We start from the raw sequence: 17,992 nt of genomic DNA, 5'->3' as shown, positions 1-17,992 counted from the left end.
AAAAAAAAACCGCACTGAATTGCTGTCCTTATCTAAAATTGATTTAATACCATTATCCATATTAATATTTTTCCAGGTAACAAAAGGGATATTATAACTTTTCTTTTGTTGCATTCACCTAACCTATATTGATAGGGTAACTAAATAAACATCTTAAAAAACCAAGGGGCCAATGTTTTGAATCAATTTCAATTTAAATGTCAGTTGCTAGTTATAAAAACTTGAGAGCAAACCCTTAGGAAAACATTCATTATTTGAAGCAGAGCTGTCCTAAGATAATGCACACAAACCAACACAGTCTATTTAAGAAAAATATTTAATGCTGCCAAAAAGTATAAAAATACAGTAGGAATGGCAGTACAATACAAAGTAGTCTTTCCTAATTTATTTCTTTTACATCTCTCTACATTTCACACACGCATTAAAAAACTTAACAATGCATCAAATGAAAGGGCTCTGCAAAGTCTTCTGCTGGTGGTGCTCTTCGTTCCCTGGATGTAAGGTTTACTTTGTAAACAGACAAATGTGAGGCAATCTACAGGCTTATCAAGCCTCACTTAGTTTCCGGAGTGGGCTCCAGGTCTTGCTTTGCACATCAATGGTTCAAAATTTATAGCTGCAGAATATTCTCAAGTCATGAATATTTAGGTGTCTGTCAATCTTGGCCTAAAATATAAAATAAGAAGTCATCTATTCAATTCATATTTACCAAACACACAGACATACACAGATACACACAAACATAAAAGGACTAACAATGAACTAAAACGGCAACCAAAAAACATTCCAACACATCACACTCAATCACACTGAGTGCTTTGCTGTTACCTTGGTAAAACTGCTTATGTGCTTGATTTTCAAACAGAATTGGTGGTGTGAGGTAGACTCATGTTAAAGCACCGTAACTCTCACTCTTTTACAAGAATTAACAACTATGAATTTTTTTAGGTCATCCTGTATTACTCAAGAAATGACCTCCATGTGAGCTATACTGACAGACAGACAGTTAAAAAAAAAAAGTACCCACAACAGTTTAGCAAGATTTTATGGTATGTGCTAGACTTACCAATACTTTGGAATTCAATGCAAAAGTCTAATCCAATTTGCACCTCCACTGTATCATACTGCTAAAAATATTATGAATGTAATGTATGAACATAAAGTTGGCTTATATCCTTAACTCACGGACTGTTAGCAGCATGCTTTTTGTCCTGAAGGGTAATACTAATGATCACAGAAATACAGAACTGAAGTGACATGATTTAAGTATTAAAAGAAAACACAGACATAAAATAATTGATAGATTTATTGTACTTTAATGCCAAAAAGTAAAGATAAATGAGAGTTTAAACAAGTGATAGAGAGATGAAATAACAACTAATTTAAGGGCAGGTGAGTTTTTAATGTTATTTCACAATATTTGCAAATAGTTGAACTTCTGAGGTGGTAACTGGTATTTCCCCTCAACTTCCCTTGCTCTGACAAAAAAAAAAACCCCCAGATCTAAATACTTGTCATTATTGTGCCTCCACGTGTATAAATAGGAGATATAAACCACACCCACACATTTATCCAAAACATTTAGTCAAAACCCCCAATACTACGAGTTGGCTTCTTCCTGACTGCTGGCTCCTTGGTGTCTCATTTCCAGCACTGACAGAGAAATGTCCAGACACCAAGGAAGCATTCTTGTTAGGTGCCTGTGGTCACAGAAACTGCCACAGGTGCTTCTTGCAGGGACCTGAGAAGCCTGAACCAAAGTGGCTGATGTGAGGAAAGGAGCTTCTGACTGACCCTGAGTGCTGCAAAATATGCATGTGTTTCCCACACCTTCAGAAGTCCCCTTGTTAAAACCAAGGAACTGATCCAGTCAGAGTGAATGAAATAATGGTTTGGTTTAGAGAGTGCTCTGATGTTCCAGTATTACTCTGGCTCAGTGGTAGTTCAAACTGTTCCACAAAATTTTTTGGAGGGGAAAACTTTGATTTGTTTCACTTAAAAAATAAAAAGAGGGTTATTTTGGATTTTAATGGGTAACAGTAGCTGTCTAATGCTTTTCCATTTAAATATTCCATAAAAACAGGTTGCGTGTGACATAATGGGAAAGCGCGAGGCCTGGAGTTACTGGGATTCTACAGACTGGAGTTCAAATCTCAGCTCTGTCATGATCTAGATGTACAACCTTGGGCAAGTTACTTATTCTTTGACTCAGTTTTCTCGTCTGAAAATCGGGTAACAGGATGCACTTTGGAGAGGTGTATCTACTGACTGGCAGAACCGGCAGGTGTTGCCTCCCCAGCAGTGTGTTAAAGACACACTCAGCAAGGATGAACTACCCCTTAGAACAACTAAAAGGTCTTGACAGGGGCTGGCTCCACACCGAAGTAGTTCCTGCCACCGGACACTCATCCTTGCTTTACTGAAAAGAGTCCCACACACTTCTCTGCGGTGAGCAAGGCACTCACTGCCTTACAGACAACATCAATTTACCCAGTGGGAAAATCCCGAATTCACCAAACTCAAAATAACTTCAGGTTTTTTATAGTAGTAATTTGAAATATCAACATCATCATATGTCTAAAAAATCTATGCCAAATTAGAGCAACAATAAAGAATTGATGCTTTTCTTTAAAAAATGGTCTCCATAAAGAAAAAAATTCCCATTCCATTCTCCTTATAGCTCCCCCAATATACCATGTGATGGAAAACCAGACAATAGTATTAAAGTAGACTCTGCAAGTAATATCCTCCCTAAATCCTAAAATTCCCATATTCCACTCTAAATTATAAAACCCAAACAGAAAGAGTACCAATGATTGGATTTTTCATTCTGCCACTGGACTGCACAGAGACGGTCATGGCGTTTGAGAATTCTCGTTGTCAGGTTGTTACTGATAAAGACAATCACTCGACCCAACTAAAAGCCCCTCGGGCTGAGTCACTGCTTAGCCGGGGCAGTACTCTGCAACATGACATCACTCATCCACATTCAGCAGAACAAGAGGACACCTGGCATTTCTAACTTATCTGCTGTTGTAGGGGCTGTGGGTGCTGCTGTCCCAGAAACAGTGCTTTGAAGACAGATACAAGGAAAGATGGAATCAAATCCAAACCAATGAACTAGGGAAAAGATGAAAGACACAGGTCAACTCCAGAATAAATCATCCAGGGGACGACCAAGACCTGTATTTTAAGTCAAAAGAACTTAATTTTATTATGTGAAAAAATACTGAATTTCTGTTTTTCAAAACTTTATTTATAAGATGACTACCATCTAGATAAGTCAACGCCAAACAAGGGTTTCCTGAAGTAAGAGAGACTTGAATAGCTGTGATGTAGAAATGGGAGCCCAGAACACGCCATCCCTGCCAGGCACTCAGCTCCAGCAGGGGATGGACATGGGAGTCCTAACCTCAGCCACCCCGCCCTTGTCCACGCTTTCTACCCCACTAACAAACCCACAGGGACCTGCTGGAACCAGAAATAAGTCAGTGCTGACGGAAGGTGTGATTCTTAGAATCTTGCCTGGGAGAAACGGATGATAGACATAATGGCATTAGGCTTACAATATACTGCATTTTAAAAGTCTCTGTAAGACTCGTCTCTGAAAGTAAAAATCAAGGCAGACTAGATTTTAAAATCTGTACAATAACCAGGCAGTCACTCTGGAAATGTACTCACTAAAAGAGAGTATACAACGGTCAATAAAATATTTCTAACATAATCAGGTTCTAGCCTGTGTCTGTTCACACAGAATCTAGTCAGAGATATTTTTCTAAGAGGGGAACGACTTTCAGAAGTTAAATCTTTCTTTGAGAATTTAATTCTAAAATACACTCTACATGAGAGTCAACAAGAGAGAAGGTAGAAAGGTCAAGTCTCAGGCTGACTCTGGCTCAGCAACACCACCACCTGCTGCATGGGCTTGTTGTGAGGTTACCAGGAGAACACGTGGGAAGCCCCAGCACAATGCCCGGCACCACGGAAATGACCTCTAAGTGGGAACAACCATCAGTGTCAAGGACGCTGAAAGCAAAGACGGAATTGATACGAAGCTGGAGGACTGCTCCATGCCAGAAACTACTTTTTAAACCAGGATCTATTTTTTTTATTCAAACCATCAATTCTAGTTTATTTGAAACAAAGGGGACACACACAAGTGTACATAAAATTAACTTAAGGTCACAATTCCTTCCTCTGATGCACCTGTTATTTAAAAAAAAAATCAACTTTTTAACTTCCTTTCTCTTTTTTTTTCATTCCTTGGTAGAAATACTAATACATAATGAAATGGACCAAAAATATAGAAGAGGATAAGGACTGAGCAAATATATAAAACATCTAAACATGGAAGTGGTCTGTACATTACCAAAGTTCTCTATGCACTTTTACAACATTTTTATGCTACATATGGATAAACTAAATATGGAGAACTGTATTTGTAGATATTCTACACATGCAAGCATAGATAAAAATCAGTAGTAGGATGGCATAAAATGCTTGGCTGCACGTGGAAATGAGTACGGAGCCCATTGGTACAGCCAGAAAAGACGGTGCTGAATCAGGGGTGCTGTCCGTTTATCGGCAGGAGCACATACAAACACAAATGAACTAGGTATTAATCCAGATAGTCTTTCTTAAAAATAATAAAGCTTCTGGCTTTTTTATTAAGAAAATACCAGCACCTCATCGAAGTCAAACCGTACAACTGATTTTCAGCATCTGTTCTAATTAGAAAACATCACGAAGACCTAGAGACACAAGTTCTGGGAAGATGCACACCCACCGTGGTTGCCGACTCCTCTGCTGTTCCCTGAGGGCAGGACCCCGCCTGGCCTGCCCCTCTGACTAGATGCCTTCTTTAATAAAGGTCAGGCACGTGGCCACGCATTTTCAGTAATTAGTATAGGGCACCCACCAAAAACACAATCCCTGGTAAAAATTAACACACTCTCCTCAGGGATGTGCTTGGAAGAGGAAAGATGACTAACGTTTGCAGCAGCAGAAGTTTATCAACAAGTGTCTGCTACACCGGACACTTAAAAATCACCGGATGTGATTTTAAAAATACATTATGGCAAAAAAAAAAAAATAATAAAATACATTATGGCAAACATCTCCAGAAGGACGGGAAGCAAAGAGCAAAGCTGAAGCACTGAGCCCCACGAAGCACGTCCACCCTGCCCGGGGACAAGGGTATCATTATCAGCTTGTGTTTCCCATAAAGTCTTTGCCTTTTATTGAAAGCAAGGCGACCCACGGTTGGAACTGAATAGGTCTACCTGTATTTGACTTGCAGAGTAATATACTGTATTTTAGCAAAGATAAACCACAGCAAATTGGAAAGAAAGATTTTAAACCAATAACGACCTAAAATGTAAGGGTCATGGTGCCTGAACACAGGGGTGATGCAGGCAGACACAGCAACATCCTTCTTACCTCCTTCCATATAAAGGTTACAGGACACAGTGGTGCTGAGCAGGGCGTGGGCACATGTGACACAAACTGTCCTCTACACACAGCACCACCTGTGTCCTGCTCTCATACTCTCAGCATAACTCAACCCACTCGAGAAGGCTATTCGAACCAATTAAAAAGTCTATCTATACCGAAGGTTTTCAAACTGTTGTTTAAATGATCACTGCCCGCTGAAAATAATTAAACCTCGTGCAGCAATAGTACCTAGTACGTAAAGTGGATAAAGCAGAGACAGCCTACTTTATCTGCTGGAAGTAAAGGTTGGCAGCTTGGGGTCCTTCCTACCACCTCCTGGTGACCCCTTAGAAATCCAACAAGCAAAGTTTGAAAACCACTGAAATAATGTGATTTCATTATTTCAGCAGATAAATTTATAACAACTATTTAAAGTTTAAGTAAAACAAGTTAAACACTGAAAGGAATGTTACAATCTGAAGAAAGCTAGCACTCAAATGAGCAGTTAGATCCATTAAACAATATGCTCTAAAAATACCCATTAAGAAGTTAAAGGGACAGTGTAGGTTTGAACATCATTATACTATTTATTGAAGTAGAAGAACTTAAAAAAGTTTTTACTGCAAAACTTCAGTCTAATAAACTGAAATCATGGATGATAAAATGCTGCTTGTTATTTTTATTTCCTAAATTATGGTTTACCCCAATTATAAATTAGGGTAATTACATTGAAATTTTCCTGAAAAATAAACAGTATTAATAATGGGCTTTACAGAAACCAGTTTCTTTACAAAGTCTTGACCAACTGTTACCTGACTACGCCAGTAAGGAGAATTTTCCTTCAAAGATATTTTTAGAGAAAATTTTTGTTTCTTTTTCTTTTTAAAATTGGGAAAACTGTAAAACATAAAAGAAATGCAAATATATAGTAAAAATTGCTTATTCAGAGTCCTACCTGCTCATATCAAACTTTTCTTTAGGAAAATGTATCCAGTACAATTGAATCAACATACACTTTATTATTTTTTTGTGGTAACAGATTTTTTTTCAAATTGAGCTTTTATAAAGTACATTTAACTACAAAAGTAAGATTAAATAGGTACTTATAAAATATATTTACCCTGCAATGGTTAAGAATATAAAATGTTGATGCCCATGTGAACAAGTACATTTATACATTACACACATTACTTAAAGGTCATTTTCTTTCCAGTAATAATGTCCATAAAACCACAATATTTATTGCTTATATCAAGTGCAGGTTAAAATCCAGACAGCCTCCAAAAACGAATCCTCATGATAAAGGACTTCTCAGTCTGGTCAGGTGAAACACTTAACATGTATGAATACAGTTGAAAATGTACCAGTTCTTAAGAAGCATTCAAGTCTTTATTTTAGGGAGCGGGTACAGTGTGGGCAGCGCCTTGGGGGTGCTGAGGTGACTGCACACCCCAATTCTCTGTGGGTGTCTAGTCAACTGCACCGTCTGGTGTCTGAGGAGTTTGCTAACAGATGAACCCCTGTGATTCACGCAACACTGTCAGCTACCAGTGCTGAAGCTTGCGGGGCAAAATTATTTATAGGGCATTTTGTTGAAAAAACAGTGTCCAGCCAACAAAAGCGCCAACCAAAATGACGGACACAAACCCCATCTTAGTGAGAATAGGTTGCCAATATAACCACCTTTTCCTTTTTCGTTCGGTCTCGTTCAGCCTCTGCTTCATCTGCTGCACCTTCTGAGCTGTGCTGGCTTTCCTGTCCTCCCGAAGGCGCTTCCGCAGAGCACTGTCAACAAACAAGAGCACATCAGCAGGGCTGGGCTCAACCACGCAGGCAGAGCACAGCCCCCCCGCCCCCCGCCCACTCCACCCCACTTCTCAACTCATTCAGACTCTGGAACAAAAAGGGGAAAAGCTTCAATACTCTAAATGGTCCAGAGATGCACTCAGGTAATTCAATGACAATTGCTCGTACAGTTTTATGTAAATGAATATTTTTAGTAGGACCTGAAAAGAAGCATGGTATCAGTATTTTTTTCTTTCTTTGCTAGCCAGCCAGCAGGAGAGGGAAGACAGAGGGTCCCCAGGCATCTGATCCCCTTTGGAGCTCATATTTGATTTTTCACAAAGGCCCCTATACTCAACATTTCCTTGAATATTCTGCTGTGCGAGTGCCTACTGCTGTCTGCCCATCCCTTTTCTAGCTCCCATTTTCCTATTCAATACAGAATTTTTGTTCCAAAGGAAGCTCTTTGACTCTGGGACCATGGTCCCGGAACAACACAAAGAATGGCTGAAGGCAACATGAAAACTACTATTTTTTTCCCTTGAAAAAAATCTCACAAGCCTAAGATGGCGGCCACCATGAAGAAGACAGCAGCAGAAGATGTCAATGTTACTTTTGCAAATCAACAAAAGACATACAGATTTGCATGGAATACAAGCAGAATCACAGAGCTGAAGGAAGAAACAGAAGTAAAAAAGAAACAACTCCCAAACTTAGAAGATGCTTGTTAGGACATCATGCTTGCAGACGAGGACCGCTTAATGACACCTCATCAGACTGGTGATGTTTTCATTAGCCATTCTCAAGAAGAAACATGAGAAATGCTAGAAGAAGCAAAGAAAAACTTGCAAGAAGAAACTGACGCCTTACCATCCAGAGTGGAATCAACTCAGTGGGTGCTAGCAGATTTGAGAGTTCAGTTATATGAAAAATTGGGGAGCAACACAAACCCTGAAGCTGATGAAAGCTAAACATTTTATAACACCAAATGATATGGAAAGCAAAACTTAAAAATTTTTTTCACTTATTTAATGGAAACATGCCTATTTCACATCTTGCTTATTTATGTTTTTAAAAGAAGACCGTATTCATCTATGTATTTTGCATAACAATTATATAAAGTGTAGGGGTTTTATGTCATGTTATTAAAATCAGTTAATAAAAAAAAAAATCTCACAAAATCCATCTCCTCTTTTCACTTACTGCTTATATTACAGCAAAAGCCTAACCAGTTTCCATGCCTTCAGAGTAAATACACCCCAGTAATTATTCTGAAGCACAGCTCTGATGGTATGGCTTGATTAAAAATCTTGAATGCCTTTTCAGCATCTACTACATTAAGAGGCAGCTTTTTTCCTGGCCCAAATGTTTAACCTATATCTAATAGTGAAAAACAATCAGAGGAATCCAGATTGTGAGGCATCCTAAAAGGCAACTCATCTATAAGCTGCAATGTCCAGCAACGGGGGAAAACTAAAGGTGGTGGACAGTCCCAGGTTAAAGGAGACTAAAGAACCACATCAACCAAATACAATGCATGATCCTGGATCAGATCTTGAATTATTTTTTTAAATAGTTATAGACTGGGATCATAAAAATGTTCCAAAATTACATTATGGCGATGGCCACAAAACTCTGTACATATACTCAATCCAGTAAACTGTACGCTCTAAATTTTGTGAACTCTATGGTATATAAATTATATCTCAGTACAGTTATTTTCTGTAAAGCTTCAAGGTGGATTTTTTTTTATAATTAGAGAACTCTGAATATGGACTACATATCAGATTATTTTATCAACGTTAAATTACGTGGGAATATTGGCACCTTCAGACATCGCTAGTGGGAAGGTGAAGTGATGCAGCTGCTTAGAAAACTGGCCAAAAAATGCTCAACACGGAGTGGCCACGTGTGGCCCAGCAATCCCACTCCTAGTTACACACCCAAGAGACAAGAGCACGTGTTCTCCCGCCATGTACAACCTCGTTCTTGCCCAAATGTTTTTCTTTTTTTCTGTTCTCCAAGTTTGTTTCCTTCTAAACTAAGAAACCTCTTCTCTCTGGTTCTCTCACCCTCTAGAGCCCTTCTATTCTCATCCTACGGCATTTCATTTATAGTAAATAATTTATGTTGCTCGTCTGGGTTCTCGTTTTGTCCCTTAAGTGTATTAGCAACCTGGGGACTATATTTTGCTCATATCCATATGCTTTGCAGTCTTCCTAATGTCTTTTTCACTTTAACTTATCACACACCCAGGTATCTCTGGCTGTGTGAACTCTACCTGAATACTTCCTACAATGACTTGCAAAAATTATTACTCAGAATTCACTCTCTAGACTGAAAATTCACTATAACAAGTATGTGTGTACCTTCCAATAAAACAAATTACACTGTAGTCAAGATCAGGCAAAACATATATAAAATATATAAAAGGATACAGAGCTCCCAGTATTATTTCCTGACTTAAAACTAGTAAATCTAACGTAGAAGAAGAAACAACTTTATGCTTTAACTTGTAGTCTAAACCACTGAAGCCACACACAAGGAGTAGCACTGCTAAGTCATAATAAACTCTTCAATATGATATATAGCAACTTACTATGTACTGTAATACGCTACCTTTTATAAAATTTCAGGCAATTTTTATATTGGGGAAATACAGAACTGAAGCTATAATGTATAGGAGACCTTAACGATTTTCACAGCACATCCCAAGATCCCACTGTAACAAATATGACTACAGCATAAAATTTTCCACAAGAAAAAGCATATCTGACAAAAAGAAAAGAAAAAAAGTCTTTCAGAGATATTGAAGAGAGGGAGTAAAAGAGCTCATTCACTTTTCTGAGAGACTCACACCTCAGGACACCAGCTTCGTAATGTGTGAGATATTTGGAGCCTGAGAAACGTAATTTTTCAAATTTAAAAACTTGAAGAGTTTACACATTCATATGGATTCAAAACTCAAAAAGTATAGGGCATTTTATGTGATTTTTTTTGAAAAATATTTTTTTCTTCCAATAACAGAATTAAGTTGAAATATTCACTTAATTATTTCATAATGGTATTAAAGGCATATTATCAATTACATTGTAACAGTAGCGTGAACACTATATAACTGTACAAATGGCAGGTATTCATACTCTGTTTTCTGCATCATGCTACACATTTTAGCATCTAATTATACTAACTCTTACACTCAATAAGTGTTGTGTTAAACCATTTTCCAACAGGTTTCCGTCTTTAAGTATTAGCTTCTTTGAGATCAATGATGTCATTACATACTACTTAAATGCCCTTAAGTAATAAATAAATAGTTACATTAATTCAATACACTAAGGGTCTATATATTAGTTCCCATCCACAGAACTTATTAAAATAAAAGTCTCTCTTTTCAAGCATTGTTATTGCAGTAACCTTACCTCTCGCTGTTTTCCTCCAGAGTATCTTGCATTTTAGAGGACAGTCCTGTATACCTGTCACTTGTCAGTTTTTCTTCTTCTAGGCCTATCCTGTTTCCGTTGTATATTTCAGTCATTATTTTGGTTGGTGAATGATCAAAAACAGGACATACATCTTCCTTAGAAAGTTCTTTCCACCGTTTCTAAGTAGGGAAATGAGAAACAAATGCAAACACTAAAGTTTTGACTTTTCTTAAATAAAATTTATGAAACTGAAATTCTATATTTAACTTAAGAAAACCCTGTGATGCTAACATATGAATGAAAAAGAAAAACGTGTTTTGTCATACCACTTCTAGCTACGTCTATTTTAAGTTGAATATTTAATAATAATAAAGTATTTTTAATAAATCTATCTATCTTAGTTGCGTTGGGTCTTCATTGCTGCACGTGGGCTTTCTCTAGTTGCGGTGAGTGGGGGCTACTCTTCGTTGTGGTGCATGGGCTTCTCAACGCAGTGGTTTCTCTTGTTGTGGAGCACAGGCTCTAGGCACACGGGTTTCAGTAGTTGTGGCACGTGGGCTCAGAAGTTGTGACTCGTGGGCTCTAGAGCACAGGCTCAGTAGTTGTGGCACACGGGCTTAGCTGCTCTGCGGCATGTGGGATCCTCCCGGACCAGGGCTTGAACCCGTGTCCCCTGCATTAGCAGGAGGATTCTGAACCACTGCGCCACCAGGGAAGTCCCAATAATAAAGCATTTAATATTGATGCACATCAGTATGTAGTTGAATACAATAATCTTAATAAAATGTAGTGACTTTGACCTCACCAAAATATTGGTCTTAGTAAGAAGATCTTCGCCAAAGTCAGACTGTGCCGTCTCCTAATCCAGAGGCATGTGCCTCTGGAAAAGTGACCAAGATGGCCCTTGAACGTGACCCAGTGTGCCCTGCTCATTGCCACTGTCCAGTTTAGCAGAGAACCAATGGTGAGACCTCCCAGCAGGTTCCTGCAGTGCCAGAGGCCTTCAAGTTGACTGTCCCCACCAGGTACACCAGCAGCCCAGGCAGTTGGCTGGACACTGGGTTGGGAAGACTCCTCAGCACGCCTGGACTTCAGATCAGGCAGGATTCAGACCAAGATGAAGAGACAGCCTATCTTCCTCCAATGAAACAGGACTGTCACCTGCCTTGGGACTTGTTGTGACTAATGAGATGACAAGCTAACGAGTAGCAGAGTCGGAATTTGAACCCCTCACAAGGCTCTGTATCTCGGAAATAATCATCAGTGTCAGACACCAGATAGTTTAAGTATCCAACAAAAATGTTAACTGTCTCCAGAATGCATGCTGGTCAATTCTTCATTGAGATCTAGTTACAGCAACTTGGCCTTATACTTGGACAAAACTCAACAATGTCAATAAACAAGATGATGCCAAAAACCAAGTCTTACTGGACCACTTCCCAGAATATGCAACAAATCCAGAATCTGTCAACAAGAAGAGTCAGCAGGAGGGTGGGGGAGAAAGAGAGATTTAATGCTAGTGAATTTTAAAAAGAAAAAACAAAGGGCAATGTCATTTTGCCAGGTCTCTGGGCAGCAAACTCACTCAACTTTGCCTCCCCTGTGACAAGCAGGCTCCAGGCTCACCTGCCTCGGCGGTGCTGCCGGTGCTGCCGACTGCGAGGCCGGGGACCCAGCACTGCCCCCGGCTCCCATTTGGAGCAGACGGGGCTGCTCACCTCCCCCGACTGCACACTCAGCTGAACCGCACTCACAGACCAATGCCCCCACACCATCCGCAACCCCACCCCCATTTCTCACTGAAGAAAGCCCCTCGAAGGAGCTGTAAAGTGATGTATTTAAACTCGAAACCCACTGTAATTTGTTAAAAGTATATATTTACTTATAACTTTATTAGTTGTGTATTATATGTGATTATCATCACAAACACAGTTACTGGTTTCAGATAACAGTCACTTTATTTTTTATTTTTTTTTTGTGGTACGCAGGCCTCTCACTGTTGTGCCTCTCCTGTTGCGGAGCACAGGCTCCGGACGTGCAGGCTCAGCGGCCATGGCTCATGGGCCCAGCCACTCCGCAGCATGTGGGATCTTCCCGAACCGGGGCACGAACCCGTGTCCCCTGTATCATCGGCAGGCGGACTCTCAACCACTGCGCCACCAGGGAAGCCCAACAGTCACTTTAGATGTGAATATTAACAGCTCTTCTTTGTCCTGGCAGGTTCTAAATCATTTTAAATCCACATATGCCAGAAATCTTCACAGGAAAACTAACATGAAACTGTAGCCAATAATGAAAACACCACTTGTATCCCGTAAATCTAGATTAAGACTGAAGGTGAAGACAGAGGCCCCCTTTAGGAAAAAGAACCAGAGATGAAGCTTGCACAGCATGGGTGCTTCTGGAAAGATGGCATCCCTCACCCCACTGCCATCAACTCACACTCGAAAAGCTTCCTTCTTTCTTCTTACAAATATTAATTTTCCCCAAAAATCAGAGGCAAAGGGGAGGAGGCAGATGTATGGAGAGAAAGACAGGTCCATAAACTGCCTATCACATCCTTGTATGTCCTATGAGACACTTTTTGGGACATGGGACAGAGTCATGCAGTTTGGGGTATCCACATTAACAAAGTAACTCTAGATCTTTGTAACAATAAAGTTTTATGATTTAAGATTTCAGGGAAATTTATTTCTCTGAGACTTCTGGTCTAAGCTAAGGTTCTAGTATAGCACTGTCCAATGAAATGTAATGCGAGCCACATATATAACTTTAAAAATGTCTAACAGCCACGTTTTAAAAAAAGATGAATTTTGACAAGATGTTTTATTTAATTCAACATTTAAAAATATTGTTATTTGAACATATAATCAACATTTTTTAAATTATTGAGATATTTTATACTTTTTCTCCCTATATTTGTACATCTTATACTTTAAGCAGAACTTGATTCAGACTGGCTACATCTCAACACTCAACAGAACACGTGGCTCCAGCATTAGACAGCAGGGTTCCAGAAGGAGAAAATATCTACATAAAATAAACAAGCCCATATGCATAAATACGCAGTCCTGGAAGAATACACACAGGCCTCAATGGTTACATATTTGGGGGGTGAGTTAGCGAGGACTTCTACTTTGTAAATGATATACTTTCACATTCTCTGAATTCTTTTATACTCAATATGTACTAATCAATTATCTAAAATTTTAAAAATTTCACAGCACCATATAAATTATTAGAGCCTTGCTAAGATCATTTCTGTGGAAACTGAGCCCTCCGAAAGGGTAACAGGCTTTCTGATCCTGAGCACTTGAAAAATACAGACATTTCCAACATCCCATCTGGACGGAGGCAGAGGACGCCTGGGTCTGTCTGAATGAGGGATAAAGGTGCTGAGTCAGAGATCTGATGGCCACACCGCACCAGATAAACTGGGGGAGAAAAAGTTCTTCCGAGCCACAAACTGCACTGTCACAACAATAGGGACCACACAAAAGCCCGTCCATAGAACTCACCTCTGTGGGGAAAACGATCTGCACAGGAAGCACATATATATTCTAAAACTAAAGGAACAAAACTTGAAAAAACATTAAGGTGGAGCAAGGGATAGTATCCAAAGGACAGCACACATTCCATAGAGTTAGTCTGTAAGAACAGCCAGGAAATTAGCAAGGAAGCAACAGAAGTGTGTGGGGAAAACCTCTGCATGTAAACTGGCAGACACAAGCCGAGATTAAAGAGAGACCTGTTCCTAATCCTGAACATCTGAGGTAACGTCGGAAGAGGGTCTCGTGCTTCACATACCAAGCACTTCACAGACTGACGTTTCTCTTCATTAAAAATTATTCTTTAGAGGGCTTCCTTGGTGGCGCAGTGGTTAAAAATCCACCTGCCAATGCAGGGGACACGGGTTCAAGCCCTGGTCTGGGAAGATCCCACATGCCACGGAGCAACTAAGCCCGTGAGCCACAACTACTGAACCTACGTGCCACAACTACTGAAGCCCGTGCGCCTAGAGCCCATGCTCTGCAACAGAGAAGCCACCGCAATGAAAAGCCCAAAGAAGAGTAGCCCCGGCTTGCCGCAACTAGAGAAAGCCCAGGCGCAGCAACGAAGACCCAACGCAGCCAAAAATAAATAAATAAATAATCTAATTAATTAAAAAAAATTATTCTATAATGCTAAAGATTTGGGGGGGAACCTTTTAAATAAAACTTAAAATTTTTATTGATAAATACAATAGATTGTCTTGAATAGTTAAAATAACACCAATGATCAGAACAAAAAAGTCAGCTGATAAATAAAATTTCTTAAGAATATTTAAATGTCTGTGTAATCCATACAACACTTAACTACTTATATCTCATTCCATCTTGACAGATGGTGTGATCTCAGTTATAAAGGAGAGCTTATTCAGAATATTCCTGCTTTGGCTAGTAATCACAGAAGCTGAAGAGGAAGCAAATGGTTCATGTAAGAGAAAAATAAAGAATTCCACCTGCTTATGTCCAATTCCATATGATCAGTTCAGACAAGAAACGGGTGTCTGTTGTTACTTCTGTTTCTATTTCACATGTTACGTTAGTACATAAACACAGATTTCTGATAATCAGTCTTTTAACTTAGCTTTTACAAATGTGGAATAAAAATACCTTCATGAGAATACAGCCACCAACCAGAGAAAAATAACATTCTCCTGAAATTTCATTACGTTTGCTGCAAGTACTCAAGTTGCTTGCTCATTGTTATAAAAGATGAAATACCTATGATATAAACTAAGTGTTCTTGTATAACTCCAGATCAGGTTTTTAATGGGGCAAAAGTAGCTAAATTTTCTGGTTATTTTAATGATGAAATGCTTAAACCCTCCTTTACAAGGAACCTTACTTTCTTTAATGAAATTGTGTCCCCACTCGGGCTTCTGAGTAACAGGCAGGATTTAACATGAGGCTGGGGTACACAGGAGGAGGGGGGCATACATTTTACAATCTTAGGGGCCAGCTGGATTCACCACATTAATGTAAACATGCTTTTTTGGAAGGAAGGGAGAAGACACATGCATAAACAGAGTGCAGCTATGTGATGCAAATCGTATTTGATACACAGTTTACCTGTATACTTGAATCTCCCTTTATAAACTTTGCTCCTTCTATTATAGTCATGTATGAAAATCTGAGTTGATCTGGTGTCTGAATCAGCCCCATTCGGTATTTTCTCATATTCAGTAACAGTTGTTTAATATTAATATTGTCTCCTTTTTCCATCTGCAAGAAAGGTAAACATTGTTCAAGCCTTTTGTTGTTAGGAGTCCAGGAAAGAGAAGCAGTACAGGAAAACCGCTAAGAGCAAGTTAGGACAGGTTGCCCGTCTGCCCCATCCAGGCAGCAGAGGGAGGACTCCTGGCCCTTCAGCTAACTCACAGCTGGCTCCAACCAACAGGAATCTCATTCACTCTGGCTAGTGGTTGGTCGAAGGGAGGATTTATGGCCCATTCTGGCTTAATGTAAGGATAAATACATCGAGATTAGTGCCTTTCTTTTTTAAGAACGTCTTGGCAGGAGTAAATCTTTTCGTTCGGCGCCTTCACGTCTGTGTGTGGCAGCCACTTGAGGGTGCTGGAGCAGAAAGGCGGAAACAGCCAGACCCACAAGGACACCGTGGGGCCGCTGCACCAGCTGGGGCTGGATCCACACACCCCCACCCCAACCAGAAAAGAGAACAGCTGTTGAAGTTAAATTTGGCAGGGAACAGGGAAACACACGATCCAGTTTTAGTATTTACCATTAACAGAACAGATGCTTAGAGTTCTTAAACACGTCAAAGTTAACATAACAAGCCGCTTTTGACTGAAGTATAGGATATTAGGCAGAGTGGTAACACAGTAGACGTGCTAAGATACCCTCCCATCAACCTAAAGGGAGGAAAGGCACAGGCCGGTACCCAGGCTGGGGCTGGGAAGGCTGGTGGAGAAAGAACACAGCCCTCAGGCACAACAGGAACCTCAGGGAATGATATTAAAACCCACACTCACCGAGGGCTTAGAAAGTGTTCTAAATGCACTCATCCACTTAATTCTTATGACAGTCCTGGGAGGAGAATACTCTCACTCTCTGCAGTTTGTAAATAAGGAAACTAAGGCAAGAAAGAATTCAATATTATCTACCAACTGATGTTTGAAAAATAAGAAGGGCGGGGGAGAGAACCCATCATTTAGGTAACAAAAGCTACCAGGAAAAGTCTCCTTCGAGAGCTCTAGAATTATCTTGGATGCAGCCCCACCAGTCACAGCAAGAGGCAGCTGAAAAGATGTGAATGAGAGTTTTTGGTTTTTCTAAAAGAAGGCAGAAGTTCAAGTTTGAAAAACACAGTTCTGGGATCCTGACAGTCGAGCTTACTTCTGCCAGTGGAAACAATAAAAAGGTACAGAAGACTGAAACGAGGTCACTTACCAGAACAAGACAAGTGTCCACCAGAGAAAAGGTGCCTGACCGCCCGATGCCGGCACTACAGTGGATCACCGCAGGCCCGTGTTCAGGATTCAAAGAGCCAGACTCTCGCACTTTAAATAAGAAATTGAGAAATGAAGCTGGTGATTCAGGGACTCCGAAATCTGGCCAGGTAGTATAATGAAAGTGAGATATTGTTCTGGTTTCACCACTCTAAAAAGTGAAAATCAAGGGGGGAAATGTTAGTTCTGAGTTTTTTCTTTTAACAGCCTACTGCAGAAAGATGTGTTTTGTGTAATGTACCATGATTTTTCATTTGGTTTTTGATAATCACATACACAAGTATGGGAAGATTTTCTTTAGGAGAATTTGGAATATATTAATAATAACTAACACTTCTGTAACACTTATTATTTTATAAGCATGTTTTAGGCTTTTTATGTATTAACTCAACCCATACAACAATCCTATTAAAACCTATTTTCCAGATGAGAAAACTGAGGCGAAGGGTTAAGTAATGCACCCAAGGTCACACATCAGAAAATGGCAGAGGCAGGATTAGAGCAGCACTTGGGTTCCCAACCACTGACCTGCACCATACATGCTGCCAGGATTTTCTTTAATTCATACATCATGATGAGTGGATTCTATTCTATTTTTTAAAATCTCTACCAGTTTAATTTTACATTCTTTAATGGTTTCTTTTTTAAGAATTTCAAAGTTTTAAAAAATATAATGTTCCCCATTATATGAGTTATCTTTTAGATTCTGCTATCCAGGCACAGAGGAACAACTCAAGAATTAATTTAAAGAAACAATCTTTACATTTTTAACTGAAATTGCTCTCCTAATTGCTGCTTTTCCCCATGGTAACAATTTCCAATCCTAGAACTGCTGACA

General features: G+C 39.6%; 1 protein-coding gene and 1 pseudogene across 5 annotated transcripts in view; one reads left to right on the top strand and one right to left on the bottom strand.

The window, feature by feature from the left end:
• Nucleotides 1–298: 298 nt before the first annotated feature.
• PTPN2 (protein tyrosine phosphatase non-receptor type 2) overlaps nucleotides 299–17,992 on the bottom strand; it is a 76,993-nt gene continuing 59,299 nt past the window's right edge. For 2 of the 5 annotated variants that reach the window (XM_019920752.3, XM_073790475.1), the window contains exons 6-11: nucleotides 17,096–17,305; nucleotides 15,758–15,910; nucleotides 10,641–10,822; nucleotides 7,117–7,218; nucleotides 6,246–6,330; nucleotides 1,297–3,120 (exon numbers count right to left, since the gene is read on the bottom strand). In XM_019920752.3, coding sequence (XP_019776311.1) covers nucleotides 3,019–3,120; nucleotides 6,246–6,330; nucleotides 7,117–7,218; nucleotides 10,641–10,822; nucleotides 15,758–15,910; nucleotides 17,096–17,305 — 834 coding nt within the window. In that variant the 3' untranslated portion in view covers nucleotides 1,297–3,018. Of the gene's footprint in view, nucleotides 667–1,296; nucleotides 3,121–6,245; nucleotides 6,331–7,116; nucleotides 7,219–10,640; nucleotides 10,823–15,757; nucleotides 15,911–17,095; nucleotides 17,306–17,992 lie in introns of those variants that run through there. The other 3 variants (XM_019920753.2, XM_019920754.2, XM_019920756.3) reach the window with 3 other exon arrangements.
• On the top strand, nucleotides 7,785–8,189 carry LOC101331186 (prefoldin subunit 4 pseudogene; annotated as a pseudogene).

Source organism: Tursiops truncatus, chromosome 13 (assembly GCF_011762595.2).
Source record: "Tursiops truncatus isolate mTurTru1 chromosome 13, mTurTru1.mat.Y, whole genome shotgun sequence".
NCBI classification, from domain to species: Eukaryota; Metazoa; Chordata; class Mammalia; order Artiodactyla; family Delphinidae; genus Tursiops; species Tursiops truncatus.
Note: the sequence above shows the minus strand (reverse complement) of the source record. Positions and strands in the feature narration are given on the sequence as shown.